The following is a 26,726-nucleotide window of genomic DNA, read 5'->3' on the forward strand; positions in this document are numbered from 1 at the left end:
CACTGAGATGTGACTCTTGGTTGATGTGACAAAAAATTAATATAACTTGGCTCATGAATTAATAAATCAATCGAAAATATGTTTAAAAAAAGTTCCTCAACTTTGTAACATTGCGATCGTTAGGTGTAGTGAGCTGATTTATTGACAATCCTTTATGAAATATGATTGCATCTCTTTCACCACTTTTAATTTTGATCAAGTTTTCCTGGTAGTGAAAATTAATCAACTGGAGATAAAGATGACAGAAATCTTTCAAAAAGGAAAGACTTTAACGAGATGAAGGAAAGTATACCAATCTTTAATAATGAATGATATTCAATTGAATCCTGTTATGTTACCACGATGATGATTAAAATGATTTGGCATCATTATCTTCAAAGAAACCTTTTAAAAAGATCTCATTTAGTTGAATTACAAAATATCCAAAGAGGAAATAAACCATTTAAAGTTGATAATCGGAGAAAACCATTTAACTCTAATGAATCCATCTAAATGTATTTTTTATCCATATTTGTATTGAAAGGGTCAACACATTATCTCCTTGTTAACAATTTAACTGAAACCAAAGTTTTCCTTTCAATTCTTTCCATAGTAACAATCTTTTATGACAAATAAGCCATCATCAGCATCAGCATTATCATCGGGAATTGTAAACTATCATCAAGATTCTGTGACTATCACCATTGTAGTCTCAAACAAAAACCAAGAAAATGTTAATCAAGCAAGATAATGTATCATTATTATTCTAATCAATTATATAACTCAATAATTTTCATACTTGAACACGACAAAAAAAACAAAGATCGTAAAAAAATGCAATAAAAGACGACAGGAAAAAAAAGTTGAACAGCATAGGGAAAAGGACGCGAGACAATCAACACTATCTTTATATTTAATATTAAGTACGCCTTGATTAAGCCAGTGATGAAAGGAACCTCAGAATGATTACAATTAGTCGATTGATTCACCGAAACAAAAAGATTGGAAACTTGATCGAGATAAGATTGGGTAAATAAAGATGTCTCTGGTAATCTTTGCCTGGTTGTCCTTTATCCTTTCAGTATCATATGTTTATAACTAGTAAAATGTCAACAGAGGGCGATACAAATGATCGTCCTGATCGAGTTGGAATGTTTTTCTCGAAAAATAGAGAAAAGAAAGAGAAGAGAGGAAAGAGGAAGAGAAATTAAGAAGCGCAGGCTAAGAATGGATGAGATGGTGGAGGAGGAGGTTGTGATAGTCAGAAGGATGTTTAACTGATAACCATAGAGAGAGGAGAGTTGTTACCTTTACATAGAGAGGAGTAAAAAATCAACAACAGTTATTTCCAACAGTAATCAGTATTTTTTTTCCTGGTTAACCCCGAATCCCTAAACCTCTCTCCCTCTCCCTCTCTCTCTCCTCTCCTCTTCTCTCTCTCTATCTCTCTCTCTCTCACTAATCTTTATATCAGTGTTTATCTCTTTCATTTTCACACAAGTAAACACACTCACTTTCTATGTGTAATACAAATTCAGCAACATTTGACATCAACTGTGATACCCAACACTACAGAACACACATTTTCTGCTTTTCCCTCTCAACATTCTCATCTTCTCCCATCTGTATATTATGTAAATAACTGTTTCTTCGTCGTCCTTGTCTCATCATCATCATCATCCTCACCACCATCATCACCATCACGACCAACACCACTACCACCACCGCAATCATCATCATAATAACCATCTTCTGGATTTTTTCAAATTTCATCATCTATTAACATCTTCGTCTCGTTCTCATCCTTCAAAACCAACAAAAACCACCAGCTTCATTAACAAGGATCAACAAAATATCTCTATCAACTATTTAAATCATCTTTTCTCAACCAAATCTCCCTCTCTCTATATATTTATGTTTCGTCTCTCATCTTCTAAGTTAATATTCTCATCAATTTTGATCATCTCCTAATGAAAGTACTTAATGAAACAAAACTGGTTGAACTTGTTACCTAATATTAACCCTGTGCACCAGTTATTACAGTGATATACAAACCATTGTTATTGTTTTTTTTGTATCACCAACACACATAAATTTATTCTGCTTCTGGTGTTAATTTTATTATGGTTTCAATTCAAAGTTGTCCATAAGCATTCATCTTAAAAGCGCAAAGGAAGAAACAAGGAAGAGTGATTCTTATCCATGTATCGCTCTGCTGTTTTATCATAAAGACAATCCAAGTTATGCATGCATATTTATTTATTTAGATAAAAATTAAATGTCTACATACAGAGAGCGTAAAAATTACCTATAAAATATAAATGATATAAATCAAGTTAAAGTATATATATATATTATATCTGATATATATTATATACATTTCAAGTGGAAACCGTTTTAAATCAAAAAAATGACCAAAGCCTTGCAGTTTGACTGGCGTCGTTCAGTACCAGAAGCATTAGTCAATGGATGCTATTTTGATATGTGGGAAGAAGAAAAGGGAGAAATTATCGTTGAAACTGGAGCCTTATTTCGTGTTGACGAGTATGGATTTTTTATTTATTGGAAATCGGAAGGAAAAGAAGGTCAAGTTTTGGAATTGTGCCAAGTAAATGATATAAGGGAAGGTGGTGTTCCCAAAAATCCGTCTCTCCATTCCGAATTGGCCTCTCGAGTATCTTCACAGTTTAATTTGGACCAGGTTAGCTTAACCATTTGCTCGGGTACAGACATGGTCAACATTAATTATACCCATGTGGTAACCCCAGATCCAGAAACGGCGTCAAGTTGGAGAGCAGGATTACGTGCAATTACCAATAATAACAAAGCCAACAATGTGTGTCCAAGAACCTGCCTTCAGAAACATTGGATGAAATTGGGTTTTCTGGTTGACATAAATGGTAAAATACCGGTTCGCAGTGTATCTAAAACCTTTGCCTCCGGTAAAACCGAGAAATACATTTACCAGTGTATGAGAGAGGTTGGCCTGCCACACGAAAAGAACGATGTCATCGAACCAAGTGAATGGACTTTTGATAGGTTTTACAAATTGTATCATAAAATTTGTCCCCGTAACGATATTGAGGAACTGTTTAACTCGATTACCCAGGGTAAATCGGAATACATTGGTGTTCGTCAGTTGGTTGATTTTCTCAATGAGAGACAACGAGATCCACGACTCAATGAGATAATTTACCCGTTATACGATGAAAAGCGTGCCCGTGAAATTATATCAACCTATGAACCTGATTCTGTACTTGCAGGAGAGGGTAAAATATCTCAGGATGGCCTTATACGTTATTTAATGTCCGATGAAAATGCTCCTGTTTTCCTTGACCGATTAGATTTTTATATGGACATGGATCAACCACTTGCTCATTATTATATCAATTCATCTCACAATACCTATCTAACTGGACGACAGTTTGGTGGTAAATCTTCCGTTGAAATGTATCGACAAGTACTTTTAGCGGGTTGCCGTTGCATTGAACTTGACTGTTGGGATGGTAAAGGTGAAGACCAAGAACCAATTATAACCCATGGTAAAGCCATGTGTACCGATATCCTCTTCAAAGTAAGTAGACCATTTAGACCCGTTAACACATCAATCTCGTTTATCAACACCATCAACCAGCAACATCAACATCATTAAATTAGTTTTTACACAATGAAAACCATTGTTTGCCGTACAAAGATGATGGGTTAATTAATGTTGTTATTGTTTAAATTGTTATCTTTTTCTCTCTTCTCTCTACTGATTTTAATCAATCCAACCATTTACTTTTATCTATCAGTCCATTAACTACTCTATTATCTTTCACCTCTCACTTAATTGTAATCACTTGGAATCATAATGATCACATGTTCACCATATTACATTACATATCTTTGCATTTCCAAGTAACATTTCCCACCAAAAAACAATTTCAATCAATTATCACATCCAATCAACGGGCAACAATTTAAATTTATCTTAGCTTCTTAGTTTGTTGATTAATTCACACAGTCACAGTGATTTACGATAATTAAACTAATGTTTCCCTGTGTTTCCTTGATTCACAGTCGCCATCTAACGTTGCCAACTAATTAAATGTAACTAGGAAATGATCAACAATCAATTACAAGTTGAAATTAAATTTGATCAACTATTGATAATTGATTGATCCATTACCAAATTACCTGCACATTTCAAGATAGCAATTTAAATTAACCAAAACAGCTAAATTACCTTCAACTAATAATAAACCAGCAACAATCTGGGTTAACCTTGCGTGAAATGTTTCGATTTTTTCAACAAATGAAATTTTAATGATTTATAATTTGGCCAGAATCGTCGATTACAATAAGTCACCTAAACTAATTAACTTAACTATCTTTAGATTTCCACAATTCCAACCCAATTAATGAATGTTGAAAAAAATGTCAATTCCAAACGAAAACATGAAATGAAAAATGAATTATTTTGAATTTCATTTGACTGTTGATTATTAATTGTTGATTAAATTGGTAATTTTTTACAAAAAAATATAATCAATTCAAGTTGAATAAAAATGATAAAGTAACAAATACGTTGAAATAATGAAAAAAAGCAAAACATGAAAAGTCTGTTGATTCATCATTGAATTGAAAACAAAGTTGATGTTGAGGTTTCTCATCGAAAAATGTATTTCCATTTTTTTTGTAAAAATTTTTTTCTATCATTTCACCTTATTCCATATTTATAATAACATGAACATTTTATCTCCCTTAGCTCATCAACATTACCAACCCTGTCTCATCAGATACTTTTTTTCAATTTCATCAACTTATTCAGATTTTGTTTCTTGAAAAACTTTTCTTTTTTTCTCATAGAAATGAATCAAATTTTAATGACATTTCTTTCAACATTCAATGTTTATTTCAGTTTAATGATGATTCCAATGATAATTTGAATTGTAATTTGTTAACCATTGAACATGATTTAATCACCAATCATCTTGTTGATCATCTTTCATCTTGCCAGTTATCCCATTTCGTCCAATCATATTTACATAAACTTTTGTCCTGAATCCATTTAATTGGCTATAATGAGCCTTTCAATTAACATTATCCAATTTACATGAACTTGTATGAAACACAATTAACAAGAAGAAGCAAAAAAGGAAAACAAAAACATGAAAAAATCGGAAAAGTTGATAATTATTTCAAACCTTTTTGTATTCATGTTTAACCATGAATCTGGTCAAGTTGGTACAAAACTGTTAACCTTTCAAATCTGGTTAATTTTGACTTGGATTGCTATTCATTTTTTGTTTGTTCACAAACCATATTCAGAATTTAATATGATTCTTAACATAAATTTGATTCTTTTCTTCACATCCCATTTCATCCTTTATTTCATTCTCATCCTTTCCTCTTTCCTCTCCATTTATCTTCCATCATTATCGTCATCTCAAGTCTTGTTCCTATCAAATTTTGTTTACATTTGATAGGATAAACTGAATTGCTTTTGATCCTTATTTTTGCTTTTTTTCTGGTTCCTCAATTAAACTTCAACTTTATCCTTTGCATCAGTTTTTTACTCTCTCTCTCCATGTTCATGATGAAATCTCTGAATTCCGTGTGAAAAGAAAAGGAAGAGAAGGAAAAAAATTGCTTAATTAATCTATCCTAATTGGTAGACCTCCTTGAGAGACTGTTATATAACCAAATGGTTTGCAATTTAATTTCGTGTTCCTTTTTTTCCTCATAATCCGATTTCTGGAATCACTATGATTCTGTGATTTTGGTGATTTAATGAAATTGATATTTACTGTTAACAATTGTTAAACATAGGCAACAGTAAAAGCATAACCATGTGAAGAGAAGACCCAAAAAACCAGAAAAAAACCTAAGTAAATCAGTGAAGCAAATTGTCATTTCTCCATGTAAACCAAGTCCATGTTAATCAACATGGAATGATAAATTTTCATTACTTGTGTTTACCTCTAAACCATTATCATTGTTAATTCAATTGAAGATTATTATTCATTTTCATTCATCATTTCACCTTCTCTGTCATTTACAGTGTGAGACTCAATTTTCATTTCCGTATTCACAAGTAAATTATTAACTCTTCACTTTGCACTTGTAATTTTTCATTTTACACTTGAAATGTTCAATAATTTGCTTCTCTCATTTCAACTCATTCACAATACAAATCTTTCATTCTCGCTCATCCTTTCTGATTATGATAATGAATGGTAGATATTAAAGAAAAGGTCAATTGTGCTGTTTGCTGTTGTTGTTGTTTTTTCATCTCAAATTGAATTCTGTGGTCAGTCATGATTATATTCCTTGAACCTTTCATTATCTTCATTATTATTCCGTTTTCCTCTCGGAATTATCTCCATTGTTGTGACCATCAGTTTTACCTCTTTGAATCCACAACAACAACAGTACAGTGTACGAATGATAAAAAGGATAAAAAAAGAAGAACTAGTTTTTGGCACAAAAGACTGAATAGTAACTCAACACCTTTCAACTCTAATACCTGATTTTGGGTGAAAGGAAGAAATATTCAATTTAGTCGAATTGATCGCCAATGAAGAAATACCTTAACTCGGTGAAAAGGGTGAGATAAAAAATTGAAAGAAAAGCAAGAAATGATGAGCATGCTGAACATGAGGAGTATGATAATGATGATGAGCAACAAAAGAGAGACGATTGTATTGATGTCAAGGCCATTATCACTACAACTTATGCCCTTTATCATGAGATCTGCTTTTCAGTCTTTTCTCATGATTATCATCTTGTTCATCCTTTTCACCCAAAGAAAGAAGAAGAAAAAAAAGGGTGAAAAAAATACAGATTAACAGATGAGAAGATTGAATTGAAGCTTGGAGTGAAACTCGCATGAAACTCGGAGTAAAACTGAAAATGTTGAAACCTTTTCTTCTCCTTCTTCTGCTCCATTCCAATGGAAATGCTAAAGGTTATACCCAGGTCATCTGGTGAATGTAGGTCGCAAATGCTCAGAACATTCATTTCATTTCTTGTTTCTCTTTTTTTTCTCTTCTCACTTTTTCTTCTTTCTTTTCCTCTCTTTCACCTCTTTTTTGCCTCCTTTAATGAAACACTAATTTTCTGGTTAAACTTGAATCTCGATAGGAATTTGTTCTTGTTTCTTTATTCTGAACGTATCTCTTGTTCATCACCAGATCTTGTATTCACCTCTCAACATGCATTTGTGTCTCTCGATGACTTTCATAAATTCACCTCATGATTCCTTACCTTTATCACCATTCTTTATCCATTACTTTTTATTCTTGACTTCATTTTTGACTATTTTTTTCGTTCTCTTCTCATTTCATTGAAAAGATTTTCGAATCAGGGAAAGAGAAGAAGAAGAAAAACAAAACTCATGAGAAACACGAGAAAATAAAATTCACCATTTTCCTCTCATTTTTCGATTCCAACTCAATTTCATGATCATCATTCAAATGGTTTAACAAAAAAATCCTCTCAATAACCATTTCAATTTTTTTTGTTTCATTTCAATTCCACTCAATTCATTGAACAATTTCAATAACTTATCCGATCATCTTAATAATTTTGCTCAAATAATTGTTTTCAAATGTTTCAATTTCATTCATCATTCCATGACAATCAATCTCCTCAACAAATTGTTATCATTTAAATGAATTGCAGCGAGGAAATTCATCAATCTTGAACTCTTTCCATTGACCATTATCTTCATCTTTCATTATATTCCATGTCAGTCCCTGTCCATCCCTGTCAAATCATGCAATTCATTTCATTGTTAATGCTCTTACCTCTCATTCAGTCAATCATAATTTCATGTCCAGAATAAAAAAGAACATTTTGTTGCAAAAAAAGGTTCATTGATAAATATTAATTTTCATGTCAAAGGCACATTGTTTTACTGGCCATTGTTTCAGAATTGATTTCCCATGTTAATGAATCTCACATTTTACCCAAAACTCCATCATTGTCCTGTTCATGAGTTGATAAAAACATGTTATAAATAATAATGATCATGAAAATGCAAGAATAAAAGCAATTCTACAAAAAAAAACCTAATTTATGGACATTGAATAATTTCTGATAATGAGATTAACCTGAAATGAAATCAACTTCAATTGTTTTCATCTTTTGAATAAGAAAATTTGAAGAAGCGGAAAATTGAAATTTCATATGAAACAGCTTACAATTTACTAATAAATATGATAATAATAATGACAATGGTAATGATGATAAAAATGATAATATTGATTAACCCAGGAAAAAGCAACAAAAGTGAAATGGAAAGCATTTGATAACTTTTTTTTCTTGCTTTTCATTTTCAATTTCATTTATTATTACAATAAATCAACAATATCAACAGTAATGATGAAAATGATTGTTTGGTTAAAAAAAACAAAATTTCAATTGTACTTCATCAAAGGCAATGATAACAAACTTCAATATTACAATAATACAAATGATACTAATATAAACTTTTTTGTCTCTTTTTTGCCTCTCTTCATTCCTCTCTTCTCCCATGTAACCATGGATTCATTCATCTTGAAATTGGTGGATCATGATGAACAATCTGGATCATGATGATGTTTCTCATAGGATGTGATTTATGCCATCCGTGATACAGCTTTCGTTACATCAGAATATCCTATTATACTTTCCTTTGAGAATCATTGTTCGTAAGTTTATTTTCAATTTTAACGCTTCTTCTTCGCTTTTCAACTTGACTTTGGATAATTAATTTCCATGAAAATCAAATTATCCAATGAATTTTTCAACAAATTTTTATCTTCTTTTTTCGTACCAAACTAAACTTTCTCAAAACTCATTTCATTGACCAAAAAGTTAATGTTTCTTTATCGTAAAAAAATAAACCTTCTGTTGACCCAATTTTCAATTCTGCAGATTATTCACTATAAATGTTCGAAAATTGAGTTTTCCATTTTTTGGTGCCTCATGAATTTCAGGGAAACTCTTTTTCATCAAAATCATAAGCGATATTCCAAGCAGTTTATAGTCAGATCAATGATCATTTGAGTCAGCTGAAATATTCTCAGTCAATAATTTGAGTTATCAAAATTTCTCAGTTGAATCAAACTGACTCTTAATGAAAATCTGATGAACCTGAATCTTGCGATATTGACAATGAAATAGAATTCGGCAGAATTTTCGAATTTCTTTATCGGTTCTTTTGATGCATTTTCTGATTTGCTAATCGATGTGAACTACCAAAATGTATCTATTCCTTTCTGATTATTTTGACTGACTTTTTGAATCTGAAAATTCTTTACATCAACATTAGATGAAAATTTTGATTTCCTTGAAATTCTTTTTCATGGAACTTTTGCATTTTTTCCTGTTTTCACCCTTCAATTGCAATTGATTAGTTTTACAATGTTGATTTGGGTGAAATTAGTTTGTCGAAGGTTCTGTTGACAGTATTGATGAAATTGTTTCTTACCGTCCAATGTTTGCTTAACTCAACAAGATTATTCTTGTGCTTACCTGAGTAAATGATTAATGTTTCAGCTTGTTATTAATATTTGACCCTTTGATCTTATCTTATTGACATTTGCTATCTAATCATATTTACCGCCAATCATATTGAATTAATTGGTGCAATTTTGTGAAGCAAAAGGAGAAAACATTAATCAGTTCAGCAGCTTTTTTCCTTCAATTGAAATTAAACGTTAATTGTATCTTGTTGCAAGATTAATTACATTGATTAACCTTAAGAGGTAAAATTAAAAGTATAAATTTCAATCAATCCATTGACAAACTCGTGAACATTCAATGGATTGGAAAACTCATTTTCTTTCAGGTAAAAAAGATGTTCGAATCAACAAATGATGAAACATTAAAATCATGAGCAATTTGTGACAATTGAGATTTGCAGTTGATTCACTTTTTATTTCAATCTCTTGATTAACTTGCAATTGAAAATGAGGTAAAAAAACAATGAACAAATGATGAATAAAATTTCATTATCCAGTCATGAAGGAAAGCAAAAAGCTGAATACATTTGACATTTTTGTTTCACTTGAATGCAGTCTGTTCAAGTTGCCTTTTTTCAAAGTTTCATATTTTTCCACTTCTCATCTTATGCACAATTTATTCAAACTCACTCCATGTCTTCACTCCCAGTTTAAGTTTGATTGTTAAACAATCAAACAGTAAAGTTGACGATACACAAAAAAAAGAGTCTTGAAAATGTAAACTTTTTTTCTCGTTGAAACTTGAATTTAAACTCAAATTCCTTTTTGTCACTTTTTGCAAACTTTAGGTTACTGTTAGTTTATCATGAACCATGTTTTTGTCGGTTTTCCTTGATCTTCATCCTTTTCCTCATTTCACCTTTTCTTGTTTTCCACTTTTCTCTACAAAATCTGGTTTTCTGTTGTTTCTACTTTTTTGCTGTTTTCTTGTTCCCATAAACCATTATCATTATTGAACACCATTGAAGGTTAACTTGTATTTATAAATATAAATATATCCTCATAATATGTATATATTTATATATTTACCGAGTTTTTATCAGACTTCGATTTTCGATTTATCGACTCGTCTTTCTTTTCCTCTTTTATCCAAAGATATTGTTCATATTAGACTTTCCTTGTAACTGTTAAAGGGTTGTAATTCAATAATAACGAGGTTTGTCATATTAGCAGAATGGGCACAATTTAGTCTCTTTCACTTGAATTGTTCAGCTTGAATACATTTGATCATCTAAATTATATGTTGCACTGAACATTGAAATCGTATTGAAACGTAACTGCATTCGGCTTTACTCAAGTTCATGTCTTTACCTTTTTAATATTTACTCTTAACCTTTTCCTTTTCACAGAAAAAAGCAACAATATAAGTTAGCCAAGTACTGTGATGAAATCTTAGGCGATCTCCTGCTTAAAGAACATTTAGTTACACATCCGGTAAGAATTTGTTACAATTTCCGATTCATTTTTCAGGTCAATCATGGTGATAATGATGACTTTTTAACATTTTTTTTCTCTCCATTCTTTTTGCTAATAACATGAAAATTTAAATGGCAATGCACAGCTTGATCCAAATGTACCTTTGCCAAGTCCAAATGATCTCAAGAGGAAAATTTTGATAAAAAACAAACGACTCAAACCTGAAATGGAGAAAAGTGAGTTTTCGATTGACTTTTCATTGCAATGCTCATGTCCATCATAGAACCCTTTGAACCACTTTCGATGGTTGACATTATCGTCCTCCCCATCCTTTCCTCTTCATTAACCTTAATTGATCCAATCTTTACCTTTGCTAATATTTTTCTCATCTTTAACTTTCTTTCCTTCTGACTTTTATCTCGATTCTTCTGTTTTCCAGTTGAACTTGAGTTGTGGAAGAAGGGTCAACTCCAGGCGGACGATGATGATGAACAAGAAGATCCAAATGCAGTTCCAAGTGAAGTGGATTTAGGTGAGTTTGCTGGAGTAAAATTGCAACACAAAACAAGAAATGATACAAAAGTTGAACATTAACAATTGCTCTTGAAAGTTTTAATAGAAAACATTTTTGACATTTTAAATTCATTTTCATTTCTTCATCAACTCTTTCGCTTCACTTGAATTTTTGTCATTTTATCTTGTTGCTGTTGTTATCAGGTTGGAAATTTTTGATTTATAGTTGCGTTAAATTGACCGTTAAGCAACTCTTTCAACACTGAATGACCTTCTCTGTGGTAAAAATGTTTTTCCTTTTTTTCTTTGACTTTTCTTCTTTTCTTTTCTTTTCCTTCTTTTCCTTCTTCTTCATCTTCTTCTTCATCTTCTTGTTTCTTTTCACTTCATCCTTTCCATTCTCGTGTTCACCTTTTCATATTGAATAAGTGTCACCCAAAAGATGAAATGGATGAGTAAAATGATGCTGATCGTGAAATGAAGACCAAAAACTGTAGTAAAGATAATCTTTTGGTGAACAACAAGAGAAGCAAAAGAAAGCATGAAGATTGTAAAGGTTAAAAGTATACACTTTAGTAGCTTTGGCAAATGGAATGCTCAGTTGAACAAAATAATCTGTTAACATTATAATATCAGAACTTTTCCATTCACCTATTTACCGTCTTTTTTATACTCCCTGTCTTTTCGGTTCCTGTTTATTTGTCATGTTTTTTGATGGACTTTGTCATTTTCACTTTTCCTTTACTATTATTATGTCTAACTGATCATTATCTCAATCATCATAATCCACATTATCATTGTGATCATTTATTATTTTTTCAACCTTCTTTTTCCTCCCTATTATTAGCATTACCTTTAATATTATATTTTGTCAGCGACTCATTGTTGGACAATTTTATCACATCAAGCCTAACCTTTAACTGTCTTTTAGTTTAATTGCCTAAAATTGATTCACAGTAAATTCAGCATTCCATCAGAAGTGAAGAAAATTTGAATTCAGTAAACTCTGATTTTCTCTTATTTCAACTGTTTCTGGACCTCATTGTTTTCCTGCAAAATTAAGATTCCTTCAAAATGAACTGTACTTTTTTAATTTTGCTCGAATCTCTTTTTGTCCTCAATTGAATGAAATTTTTCTTTTCCTCTTCATTTTAATATCTTTCAATGGATTTCCTTAGTTAGACTCGTTTGATAAACTTTTTGAAACATTACATTTTATCAATATTTTTACTTTCATGATATTTGAAAAGAAATCTATAAAAATGTTTTTCCTCTAAAAATAACAATGTTTTCATTTTAAAAAACACTTCAAGCTCAACATTACTCATGAAATGTACAAGTTTTCCAATGCCTTGAGCTTTTTCAAACTTGTATAAATTATTGTATTTTCAGGCGCAAACAAGTTTAAAGGTGATATTTGGAAACATTAAAATTGAAAAATTTCTTGTAATTACATCAAAATGTAGTTTCTCTCATCAAATTTATCACGTTAAATGATCTTGAGTAGACTTGCGATTTAAGTTTAAAATCTTTATCAAGATTTGATTCCAAGAAAAGTTCCAAACTCAAGTAAATCAGAGACATTTTCAAATTTCACTTGAAATCAATTTTTGATCAAAAGTTAACATTCTCATCACAAAATCAGTAATGGAAATCAAATGAAAGTACAAAAATTGGGTTTACTTTTTTTCCAAATTCAAGTTTCTCTTTACAATCCTAAAATGTAGCAACACTTATAGCATCACTTTGTCAGGCTATTATGCAGATTCACATGAAAAAACTCAGTCTTGCATCTTGAATGATAAAAGATTGAAAAAATCAAACTCACAAAACTGGACCAACATTTTGAATAGGTTTTGTGTTGAGTAAATATTTGGAGGAAAAAAAAGTTTACAACAAATTCTGTGTGTTGACCATTAAAGACAAATTAATCGAAGTTATCATGAGATGAAAACTGATGCTTTGCTGAAAATTGGTGGAAACAAAAGTAAACTCGAATCTTGATCAATATTATTTCGTTTATCGTAATAATTGTTGATATTTGATTGTCTATTGCTGTTTCTCTTGAACTTTTTGCTTCCTTTTTTTTATCTTTCCTTTCTTTCCTTTCATTTCCACCATCATCTGTATCATGGTAATTCAATATGAAATTTGAGTCGATAGTCTTCGCTTATTGAACCATATTCAATTTCAATGAGCGAGTTTGCAGTTTGTGTTAACTTTCGTTGCCTTTTATTTTGCCAGTTACAAGGATAACTCTAAGGGAAATGTTTACTTTCAATCTCAACATATTCTGGTTTCAACCTAAAAATAAAGTTTACTCAGTTACTTGAGTCTTTCTTTGCACTAGATTCATCTTCCCTTCATCTTCACAACTTTCTTGTATCGTCTCGATTGTTGCTCTGTTGCGTGTATAAAAAAAAGAAACTGTTCAAACTGAACGATGATAATCATTGTGATAAATTTTTATCTGCAAAACACCATTAAGACTTAACCATCTCTTTGACTCAAGCAAGCACAAAATACAAAAAAAAAGAGAAACAAGAGAGAAATGAAATCTCGGAATAAAAGTAAACCTCTATTTGATATCTATTTAACTCCCTTTGCTTGTCTTCTATCGCTTCAATTTCCAACTCCAAGGGAACCAAAATTTATTTAGATTTGAGCTTTACTTTATCCTTATTTTTTTCACTTTTTTTTTCTCTTCTCAATCCATTCTGATTCTGATCTTTTCCTTTTTCAACTCACAAATTTATTTCTCAACACTTTTACTTTACCAGGCAAACTAAACCAACCTACTTATCACTCCAATTGAAATAATGATAAAACCTTCAATAAGGTTACAATTTATCAATAAAGAAAGAGATAGAAAACAAAACTCGTAAAAAAAAGTCTTACAAGTGAACCTTTTATTTTCGTCGTCTTCTTCTTCTTCTGTCTTAAATCTTGAAACAATTACATTTAAAAGGTAAAATGATTCTAGTCCATCTACTGAAGCATTGGTAGAACTGACAAAAAGCCAAAAAACTATCAACTTGAACTTAATGTGCTTCTATCTCTCAATATCAACTTTGGTTAACTCCTAGTTCAACTCCCAGTTGAACTCCCAGTTGCTTGTTTCTTGATGAAGTGAAAACTTGAAAATTGCACTTTAATGTATACTTTCAATTTGAATATGCAACTGTTTACCTTTCATCATGATTACAAAGTCGAACTTGAGAATTGGAAAATTCTGAGAAAAAGATGGACAATTTGTTCGTTACTATCGAGTTTCACTTTACAATTGCAACAAATAATTAATGTTTCATTTTCAATCACTTCAACTTCAATTACTGGTAAAAAGTTTCATCATTAATAGCTTCTAATCGTGAGCTATCAATATCATGATTGAATGTTTACATGACACCAATTTGACCATTAAAGATTAAAATGAAATAATGGACAATCTGGGAAATAATTTTTTTCTTCTTCTTCTTCTTTTCATTTTCCAATTGAAATACCTTAGGTGAAGTTTGGAGATGAAAGAAGAGGAAAAAAAATATTTCTGATTCTTCACCCTTTAAACTTTCTATTTTATTTGCCAATTTTCATTCACCATTGTTAATAGTATTAAACCGTAAATCATCTTCCTTTCAAGTCGCCATCATTTCAATTATTATATATCATCTTTTGCTGTTATTATTGTTGTTTTTGTTTTGTCCATTCAATTGTTGTTAACTCAATTCCATCCCATGAAGATGACCAAGACGAAAAGATGATAGAAATGATGAGAAGAAAAGCTAAAGCAAAACTTTTTCATTTTGACCTGTCAACCTGTTAATGTTATACTTTACTAAGACAGTCAAGTTTAGACTTTTTTTTCCTTTTCTGTTCCCTTGATTCAACTCGTCAAAACTGTCAAACCAATCAGACAATCAAAGGCACAAAAAACTGCAATCCAAAACCCTTTAGGCTTGAGTTTGAGAAGAAGAAAAAAGTTAATGATAATCTGGAGAAAAAATTATTGAATCTTTTCAATTTTCGAGACTTACACTTGCCATGAAACAGCTAAATCAATGATCGATACTCAGACTTGACCCATCATCATTTAACCTTTTCACACTTCGACTACATTGAAGTTGATCATAAAAACTTGTATTAACTCCATTTCATGTAATCTTGAAATGCAATCTAATGATGATTTTCGTGGTCACTCTTGGAGTATTTTTTCAAAGAAAACTTCAAATTTCAAACTTTATAATTTTCAGAATTAATTCAATTGCAGAGGAAAAATTTCTCCAAGATTAGTTTCAAAATCTTTGGATTTTCTTCATAAAAGAAACATGAATTTTCGGGAAATAAATTTCAATCTGAATAATTAAAGCTTGAAAATGTTGGAACATTTTAAAGATTCATTTTTTTAGGAAACTTTTTCTTCTCATTTTTTGATTAATTTTGAGTGCAATCAATTTGAATGTTTTGATTGTCGATGAAACGTTAGTTTATTGGAAAAGTAAAGTTATCAAAGTTTACAGATAAAATGAAAATGAGCTCAATTTGGCTTAAATCTTCTAATGGAGTTAATCTTTTCGTTGATTTTTCCAACTGATTAACAATCAACATTAACCAGTTTAAACCATGCTAACCACATTAATCTGATGCATTTATCTGCTTCATGTCAACTTTGCTTTATCAAGTCAACTTTCGATTCATTTTGCTTCTTTGTTTTTCCTATCAAAACTAATCACAATAATAATTTTATTCAATCATTTTGACTTGTTTCGCCTTCTTTCTCTTCTTTCCTCTTCTGAATCGACTAAGAATTTTGTCTTTCCTTCCAATAATTGCAACTGACTTTTACTTTTTGCAAAGCTCACATTATTGCCATTCAATTGTAATGATAATTTTTTGTTCCAACTCAACCAAATATCGTTATTAGTTGTAAGCTGATTATTCATCTCTAGCTTTTTTTTAGTTTTTCCTTCCCTGTAACAAATGTTCATTAATATCAAGATATTGACTTTATTCAATCAATAAATACATTTATATGAATGTACAAAGAAAGTGTATCAACTATCGATTTTGTGTGTTTCCAAATTGCTCTCAAAATTTCACTCTTTCCATGCTTTACTTTACCTGATGAACAATTTAAATTTTTAATCAATTCGTAATTATTTGATAAACTCAACTGCGATCAAGTCCAATGGTTGAAATTTGCAAATTTACTTCTCTTCATTTTAATGAAATGAAAACCTTTTTGTTTCGTTTCATCTTCACTCTTTATTCATGAATGTTCATTTTTCATTTATGAATAACTTCAAGTTCTTCCTGTATGATTCCAATAAAATTATGAGAGAAAATTTTTCTCTTTGATTGTTCTCAATCTTTTGTATAATCAACTTGTAAAAGTCTGTCATCTTTCAAGTCAATTACTTTCTAATGAAAGTTGAAACATTTTTTTGAGTTTCAATTTTCTGTCAACTTTGTAGCTAAAAATGTGTTAAGAGTTGAAACATTTCTTGTTTTGTGGAGCAAATTGAATCGATTTTTCTTGTTAACTGTATCACTAATTAACTTTATTAATTGAATTGATTTAGATAAAAAAGAAGTGCCTCCAGAGCAGTTAGCTCTACAAAATTATCAATACACTGGAGCAACAGTCCATGTCCATCCATATTTATCATCATTAGTTAACTACACTCAGCCCATTAAATTTCAAGGTTTTGAAACTGCCGATGAAACCAACATTCATTTTCACATGTCTTCTTTTGCGGAAACGGCCGCCTTGGGTTACCTTAAATCACAGGCCATTGAATTTGTCAACTACAATAAACGTCAACTCAGTCGAATCTATCCAAAAGGAACTCGAGCCGATTCATCCAATTATTTGCCTCAAATCTTTTGGAATGCCGGCTGTCAAATGGTTGCCCTTAACTTTCAAACTCCCGATCTTCCAATGCAACTGAATCAGGGTAAATTTGAATACAATGGTGGCTGTGGTTACCTTTTGAAACCCGACTTTATGAGGCGTAAAGATCGAACCTTTGACCCGTTTGCGGAATCACCAGTTGACGGAGTAATTGCAGCCCAATGTTCCGTTCGAGTCATTTCGGGACAATTTTTGTCTGATAAAAAGGTTGGAACCTATGTTGAGGTGGACATGTACGGTTTACCTACCGATACCATTCGTAAAGAGTTCCGAACTCGAATGGTTCCCAATAATGGTCTTAACCCGGTTTACAATGAAGAACCTTTTGTATTCCGTAAAGTGGTTCTACCTGATCTAGCTGTGATACGGATTGGTGTTTACGATGAAAATGGTAAAATGTTGGGTCAACGGATTTTACCCATGGATGGGTTACAGGCCGGCTATCGGCACATTTCCCTTCGAACCGAAGGTAACTTTCCCATGTCCCTGCCCATGTTGTTCATCTGTATCGAGCTTAAAATTTACGTTCCCGATGGACTGGGTGACTTGATGGATGCTCTGTCTGATCCAAGGGCCTTCCTGTCTGCTCAAGAAAAACGAATGGCTCAGATGAAGGCCATGGGAATTGAAGAGACGGATATACAGACTACCCAGGCAGTAACCGTGATGGACAAAAAGAGAGAGGAAAAGGAAAAGGCCGAGGAAACTCAGATGAAACCCATTTCATTGGAAAATTTAAGGAATGATAAAATTTATTTAAAGTTGATTAAAAAGCAAGACAAGGTTATTGAAGGTTTACGTAAGAAGCATCACAAGGAGAAACAGGGAATCCAGAAGACTCAGTGTTCAGCCGTTGACAAGATAGTCAAGCAAAATGGTAAAAATACCAATGATTTGGCCAATGATCCGGCCATTAAAGACATGGTTGTCGACCAGATGAAACAATGGTCAGAAATGATGGACAGACATCGAAAAGAGGAATTGGAATTGATGAAGGAAAATCGAAAGCAATTGGGTGATTGTTTGGAGAAATTGTTGATTACAGCTCAAACTAATCAAATGAAACAACTTGAAGGTGAGACAATTTAATTCTCTTTACTCACTTTTCGTCAAAGTCTTTGATTGTTTCAACAGCTAATGTATATTATGATTTATGGGTGCAACTGAAAATGATTATCAAAGTTGCTATTTCATGTTATCTTTGTGATCAACTTTAAAGCTGCTCTTTCAATTTTTCATCTCTTGTAAGCTGAAAAGGTGTAACAGTTGCAATAATTAGGGCCTAAATTGAGTGAACCCTTAATTTGTTGAGCACAGGCTAATGATGATAACAATTAAGAAATACATAATCATAATCCATTTCTTAATTGAAGTTGTATGAAAAGGATGAACCAACGATGATGGTGATGAAGAAAATATAATTAGTAATTAGATGCTTTCCTTTGAAACTCCCATGATAGATGAATATATTAAACTATTATTGAGAGAGAAAATTATTATCATTAAGCTTTCCTTCTCGTTTACCTACTTAAGCAATCAATTCAACTTAATTAAACAATCATTTCTCATGATATCAATACAACCAATAATTGTACCTAATAAACTTGAATATTAAGCTTCACCTAATTCAGTTTACATTAATCTAATCAAGTGAATGCTTATTCAACTCACTTTGCTTTTAATTATGAAATATTTATCTCAATCTTTCCCTGTTCAAACCTTGGCCAAGTTAATTTGATTAATTGAATCCACAAAACCATAAATCGATCACTTTTTTTCAGGGCAAAAAAAGAAACAATTAAAACCATTTTCCAACATTTATCATTTCAATATTTTACATTTTACCTCAAAATTTTCATACAATTTTTACCTTTTCTTAACTTTTTTTGTGATAACTCTAATGATAAGTTTGCTGATGATAACAATTTTGATAACTTTTGTTTTTTGTGTTCAACTCATCTCACCGTTTTCCTGGCTCATTTATTATTTATGCTTTGAGCTTTTGGTGTTTTCAATCAACTAAACTTGAACTATTTGTTAGCAAACAAGAAATATCAAGAAAATGTTTCTCTCAATTTTACTTGAAATCCTTTTCTTTATTCAATTGTAATTTTTGCTCTCTTCAACTATCTATTTTATTCACCATTTCATCTTCTCTCCTCTTTTTTTCCTCTTCATCATCATTTCAGCTCAATTTTTATACTCTTTTTGTTTTCCACTTTGTTTCAAACTCACTTCTTGAATCTCTATTTATACAGCCATTGGTATAACAACCAGGTCAAAATTGATAAGCTTGAGAAACGAACAAGAAGAAAAAACTATTTCAAGAAAAATATTCAGCTCATTTTATAATAGGCCTTAGTACGTTGTTAATGAACCTTCGCCAGGGAATTGACTCTACATTCAGTTTCACCTTGCATCTTCAGTTTCATTGTTATTTATTTATATAAAAAACAACAAAGTAATTTATTTTTTCTACATTTATTATCTTATTTTACCTTTTTTGCCTTCTTTTTCATATCAAATTTTTTCCTCTTTCATTAAATTACAATTACTAGAGGATGCTGCGATCATGACTGATCGCAAATTTCTTTCCACTGAGTACGATAAATCCACATTGAAAATACTTAAAATGAGAATCGTCGATGAGAAAAAATAAAAAAGGAATAAAATCTGGTTCTGCACAAAAGGCAATCAAAGTTTGAACTTTGAAAGTTCATCATTTCCTTAAAAGTCCATCAGGTCGCAACTCTTACCTTGAAAGCTAGAATTTTGCACTCACTAATCGTCCACAATTCAGTCTTCAAACAAAATAATTTTTACCCTTTCACAATGCTTTAGAATACAATTTTTTTGCCAACATTATGTTGGAACTTGATTTTCCCAGAAATCTGAGTTCCTAGAAAACTCAAAGCTCAAGCTCCTTTTTCGCTTTAGTCAAATGCTGCACATCAGTTGATCGTAAAATTTATTTTAGAACCCTTTCCGTTTAGTAACCATTTTGATGCAAAAATCTGTTGCTGCTGCGATCATGACTGATCGCCATCGTCAGCATAAGAAATCCAAAAGTTGAAATCCCTAGCTTTTGCCTCTTTGATAATATTCATTTCAAAAAGCCCTTCTTTGCTCATGGTAAAAATTTCTGTTCGAGTTGAGACTTGATACTTTGTCGGTTGTAGGGGCGCAAATTGATTCCATTTGTTGAGTTAAAAAATTTCTTTGATGATCAATCATTGAAAAAATTGGTTCAAAGTGGAGACTTCGATATCCTTTTGTACAGTGGAGGGACCAGATTTTTAACCGACTTTTTACTCTTTACTCGAAAGATAGTTTTAAATATACTCCTAACAACCTTAATCCAACAACCATCAACCTGAATAAGCAAAAAAGTATTTCTCCCAAACTCAATAATATAAATACGGATTCTGCATTCATTCCACCACCCTGTCCATACATGAATTTCTCAGTGACCTAAATTCTGATTCACCTCCGACTATTTTCGGACATGTAGTTCAATCTTGGCTTTCAAGCTGTGCAAAAATTTCCCTAGAATCCTTTTAGTTACCCTTAAATTTGATACATTCCCTTTGTATATTGTATGCATGGATTATACTCCATTGGATGTCATTATTTACAATCTGTATTTTGATTAAAATTTTTTCTTCTTTTTCAGTAAAATTTGAACGTGAAAATAAAGAAATGAAGGCTCGTCAAGCCAAAGTTTCAGTGGAAACGGCCAAAGAAGTCGCCCAAGACCGAACCTTGCGAAACAAAGCTGAACGAGAACGACGTTTACGGGAAAAAAATTCAAACAATACCAAGAAGTTCATTGATGAACGTAAAAATGCTGCCATGAGGCAGAATAAAGAGAAAGAAAAGCTGAAGAAGTTGCATGAAAAACAATTGCAAGACTTAACCAAGGAAATGGAAAATGTAAGTTTCGATTTTATTGTTTAAAGATTCAATTCATTTAAACTGTACCAATGTCAATATTTTCAGTCTTTCATTTTCTTCTGAACATTTCTCGCTCCAAACAGGGAATCGTGAAAGGATAAGATTTTTTTTTCTCGTAATTTTCTTCATTGGTTTAGTTTAATGAGTTTTTACAGTTTCTGCCTTTGAATAAATCAAGATTCAACACTTTTACGGATTTTCTTGGGAATTGAATTGTAACTTGGTTTTTATCATGATATTTGAATTTTAAAGGTTTTACATTCTGATTTTTTTTCCAATGAATTTCAAATTTGCATAGAAATTAATTCCAATGAAATGTTGCATTTAAATAATACCATTGCCATTACAATTTGATTCACTTACATTTTCAATTTGATTTACCTCAAGATTACAAATTTGTGGTGTAAATTGAAATTTTCATGCTCATTCAAGAGTTTATCTTATCAATTTTGAAAACACAATTCATTTTTTTTACACTTTTGCTTTTCTTATTTTTGTCATTTCACTTTGAAAACCTTCAAGTTTTTTTATTCACATCTGAATGCAAAATTGGATCAAAAAGGAAGAGCCAAAAGTTGCTTCTGCAGATTCAATTGAACATTGAAATAATTGTTGACAATTTATCACTTGAATCATCTCTTGTTTATCAACCATCTTTGTTTTTTTCCCTGACAATTGCAGAAAATATTGTTAACCAAAAAAAGGTTTATCCAGGAATCGTTGAGCTTTATGAGATTCTTTACGTTTTTTGCCTTCTTTTGCATTTCATCAAATTGTTATTCCACTGATTTATCTGTTTAATCTTGTGTTTATTTACTTTGGATGTTATAGTTTATGTGCTGAGAAATGGGAACATGAAAAACATAATGTTTCAAATGATCATGTTGTAATCATGTAATGATAATAAGAGCAAGAAATAATGTTGGGTTAAGAGAAAGAAATGAGTTTTAAGATGAAGTTGAAGAGGGAAGAGGGAAGAGTGGAGGAAGAAGAAGAAGAGACAAAAAAAGATGAGAAAAAGAGAGTTGAAAGAAAAGGTGAAAAAAAGGAAAAGCAAGTCTTAGCACGTTGCCATGGTAACCATTGGGTGGTAAGAACTGAAATTGACTTTGAAGTATTCAGTATTAGCTGTACGTGAGCGGAAATGGTTATTGATCGTGACCATGGTTGAATGCCTTAAGGTTTTTAGACATTGGATTGATGATGAAAATGACGATGAAACTGGGATGATGATGTTGAGGGAGGATCAGAGGAGTGCAAAGTGATGAGACTGATGAGAGAAAAGGTTGCGTATAATTTAAAGACTATTGATGATACAGGAAATGTTATTCCGGAAGAAACTGAGGAAAGAGTTAACATTATTCTGTTTAGTCAATTAACGTTGAAATACATTTTTTTGGCCTCGTATTTTGTGTCCCTTTTTTGCATTATTATTATATCTCTCTCTCTCTCTCTCTCTCTGTGCCTCATGTTTATACATTATGAAAGTATTCACATTTGGACAAATTATTAAACCTGATATCGTGATTATTTTGTCTCAAATTTATCATTCCATGTTTTTCCGTGTTTCCAAATGTTCATTAGATAATCAATAATTTCCATGTCTCACCATTTCCATTGATTATTCAGTCTTTTTTTGCCTCCAATTGTTTCTTCTTATTCTGCTTCTAATGCATCAGTTTGCATGGTGCTTTCAATCCTTTTTTTTTGTTGATTTGTTGTCGCATTTCTAGTGTTGTTTAAGAATGTCAAACTGATAGCTTTCAAACTCAATTTGGTTCCACTAATAATGAAAGTAGAAAGTTGATTCTCAGTAATTATGAAAATAGTGTTCAAGTCTTGAGTCTCTTTGGGTAACTTGTTCAGTTTACATCAGATGCTTGACAAGCCTTTGCACCTTTTGGGCAATTAGTTTTCAGATTATTTTCAAATCGATTCAAATTGGTCCAGTTTGATGGGCGATAATTTTCATCGGCCGATTGCCTTTAGGAAATTATAAACCATTTCTTTACAGTTTCATCCACTCATTGACAAACTTACAGATTAATTCATTTCTAGATTCAAGGAAAAATCGCAACTTTTAACTCTAACTCATGATGTAACTTTAATCTAAGCTATTTGAAGTTAGAATGAATTAGATACAATTTCGCTCTAAAAATTCTGTTTATTTCTTTTAAATGTTGGCTCAGTTTTTAAAGATAAAATCTGCTTAACTTGACAGGTTCAAACTAAAGCTTGACTATTTTACGTAAGAGTTGGAATCTATTAGATAACATAAGATTTGCCTTTAATAAACATTCAATTTGAAATGTTAGTTCAATTTTGCTTTTTTTCTGAAATTAAAGTTTAGCTGAAAATATTGACTCAGATTTCTTGAATATTCAACCAATTCTGTTGCTAAACAAGTAATAAAGTGAAAAGTGATTAAATTATTTCAACTTCAACTGTGACAATAGTTTGGTGTGTTGATTGGCCTAAAGATATCACTTTAAAGGCTAGAGATGGTATTTGATTGTGATGAGATTTGCAACATTTTGAATCGTTTGAGACGGAAATTTATTGTTACTCTTTATGATGTTTTATAGAGAAAAGAAGAAAAAAAAGTGAAAAGATTTGATTTACTATTCTGAAGACATATAAATGTGAGAAATGCTATTCATGATAATGATTAGCATGATGATCATGATGATCATATATTATTCCTCTCTTTGACCTGTCATTGTCTATCAACATCTTTTAAACAGATCAACAACCAAAGCACACTTTGAAAAGGGAAGAAGAAAAGGTTTCACTGACAAGACAAAATGTTTCATATTTTGATCCTCTTTTTTTACCATCATCCTGATCAGATTAAGGTACCAACTGTCGGGTGTGGTTTTACTGATTAAATTGTTGCCATTATCATGTCAAAATTGTGACAATCTTTTTACCCAATCTTCTTGTTTCATTAGCATCCATTGTGTGTCTTCAAAACAGAGATTGACCTGAATCATCTTCACTCTTCTCTTCACTTTTTGTCTTCTCTCTTCATCCACTATTAACCTTTTCAATCAATCAATTTTTACTTCAAATTTTATCCTTTATCATTTTTCTTCTTCTTATTCATCTTCTTCATCATCTGTATCCTTTCACTTCACACAACCATATTTACATTGTAATCATGATAATAATTCACATTCTTTCATTTCTTTTTCATATATCAACAGGAACTTGAAATGTATGATAATGTGGAAGCTGAATCAAAATTGGCTGCAAAAATGGAATGTTTCATATGATTAAAGGTTATCATCACCATCAAGACTTGGAATCTCTCCATCATCACAATCATCACAATCATCAGCTTTTTAATTTTACTTTTTTCTCTCAAAACAACTTCTAATGTAAAATGAGCAAAAAAATTCAGTTGTTGTTGCTTTGAGCCAATTCAATATTGCAAACCTTTCATGTGTAACAATCAACAGATTACATTTAAATTTTCCAAGCGCAATTTAACCACGTTTCTTGAACAATGTTAATTGTCATGTAAACATGGTTAAAAGGGTCGAACACAGAAAGTGGAAAAAAATGATTTCACTTAATGAGCATTTGATGCATCCAAAGTGATATAAAATTGAGTTACAAGAAACAAAAGGCAAACAGTGAAATGAAATTTTCCATCATGAAATTGATTCATTAATTGAAATTTTCGTCAAAAATGTTGCCATGAATAAGAAAATGTTTATTGTGAAAACACAAAAATGTTAACTCACGGTTTGGATATTGAATTGTGCTTCAGGGTAAACTTGAAACATTTCAACCTGAACAAGCAAAACTGTTTTTTTTGTTCATTGTAAAACTAAAATCAACATTTGTTTATTTAGATGAGTTTATTTATCGTCATCATGATCATCATCAACTGATAATTGCCAAAATTTAGGGACAAATGATTCTTTTTGCTAATTGTAATCACAGTTTGCCATTACTTGATATTTATGATCAAAAACCCATGAATTATGATAAATGACATTATTAATTATATGATGCTAATGATGATGATAATTGAAGTTAAGGAATGAGATAAAGAAAAGACAAAATTGTTATCAAAATGTTTATTTTCTTACCAAAGAATCAAAATTTAATTTATATTCAATGTTCACTTTGATTTAGAGGCAATGTGATTAATGTGCATTAATTGAATCAATTAATTGGCATAAATTTATCAACTTAATGGTGTTTAAATTGTTGGCGAAAAGCAAAGACCAATTTGATTGTAAAGTGAATCCAATTACAACGACTTTTTCTTGTTTCCATTGTTAACCAGTGATGATGATTATGATGACTTTCATCGGCCCATTTTGTTAATGTTGGCAAATGCCTTAAGCTTTTTGTGTTTTTTTTTCATGTTCAATGTTTGCTTCTGTTTAAAGCTTTTAATTTTCACAATTTAATCTAATTAGCTTCAGGGAACTCAATTGTTGTCAACAAATCAACTCAAGTTGATGAAAGTAAACAATGAAAATGATCAATTTTTCATCTTTTTTTCACCGTCTTTTTGTTTTGTTTTTCAATGTAATCCTTTTTTTATTGCTGTAAAACTGATCAACTCTGGTTTACGGTAATCATGTTTTAATGTTTATCAAATTGTTAACTTACCTTTATTTATTGTCATTATTAATATTTTGCTCATCATTTTGGCAAATTTTTTTGTTACCTCAAAATGATCTCAATTTTACATTTCATCATTTATATCATTGATGATCAATTTTGTTTCCCAAAAATGCTTTATTTTTCATTTGTTGAAAGCGAATCCTGTAAATATTGAAATTTGTTTTTCCTCCTTCCATTCAATGATGATTTCAATGTTAATGATGATATTGATTACGATATTGTGATGATAGCGGTGATGAATCAAAAGAATCAAGTTTTGGATAAATGATAAACCTTTAACTCCCAGCAAGGAAACCAAAAAAAAGTCCAAAAATTGAACCTTTTAAATCATGTAAATCATTTTACTTTGTAATTATATTAATACATATATTTAAGCACTTAGCACTTTGAAACAAGCAAAGGACCGCAAATTAATTGAAAAAAAAACAAACCAAAACCAAATCACAATCAGGCAATTTTGTTACCTTCACATTAAAATATAATGAAAAACGCAAAAACAAAAGCTTTTTTTGTCCAATTTTTTTCATTCTAAACAAAAATTCATCAAATTTTTTCAGATTATCTCAAGGAAATTTCATGAAATTCAACTTTTCCTTTGAACAGACAATCAATAGTTTCTTGCTCTTAAAGAGCCTCAAAAAAAAGGTTGAAAGTCAGGCCTTTGAACGTTTGATTATTTCACCTTTAGGCTGATATCGTTTGAAATTGCAATTAATAACAAAGCCAATTGGCAACTTTGCCATTTTACAATGGAAATGAAGTTAAATGGTTAAACCTAATGAACATTAGTTAACAATTATTTGAAAATATTAAAT

The 26,726-nt window shown here is 31.0% G+C and overlaps 1 protein-coding gene across 1 annotated transcript; it reads left to right on the top strand.

Annotated features, from left to right (window-relative positions):
* Window positions 1-1,084: 1,084 nt before the first annotated feature.
* On the top strand, window positions 1,085-26,413 carry norpA (no receptor potential A). The gene is made up of 8 exons (XM_015929573.2): window positions 1,085-3,553; window positions 8,578-8,657; window positions 10,823-10,907; window positions 11,035-11,125; window positions 11,329-11,421; window positions 16,979-18,385; window positions 20,984-21,243; window positions 24,471-26,413. Exons 1-8 carry the CDS (start codon window positions 2,390-2,392, stop codon window positions 24,537-24,539), a joined length of 3,249 nt encoding a protein of 1,082 aa, XP_015785059.1. The 5' UTR covers window positions 1,085-2,389; the 3' UTR covers window positions 24,540-26,413.
* Window positions 26,414-26,726: the final 313 nt, after the last annotated feature.

The sequence above is a fragment of the Tetranychus urticae genome, chromosome 1 (genome assembly GCF_039701765.1).
Source record: "Tetranychus urticae isolate SD_2017Ah chromosome 1, NJAU_TeUrti_SD_1.0, whole genome shotgun sequence".
Taxonomy (NCBI): Eukaryota; Metazoa; Arthropoda; class Arachnida; order Trombidiformes; family Tetranychidae; genus Tetranychus; species Tetranychus urticae.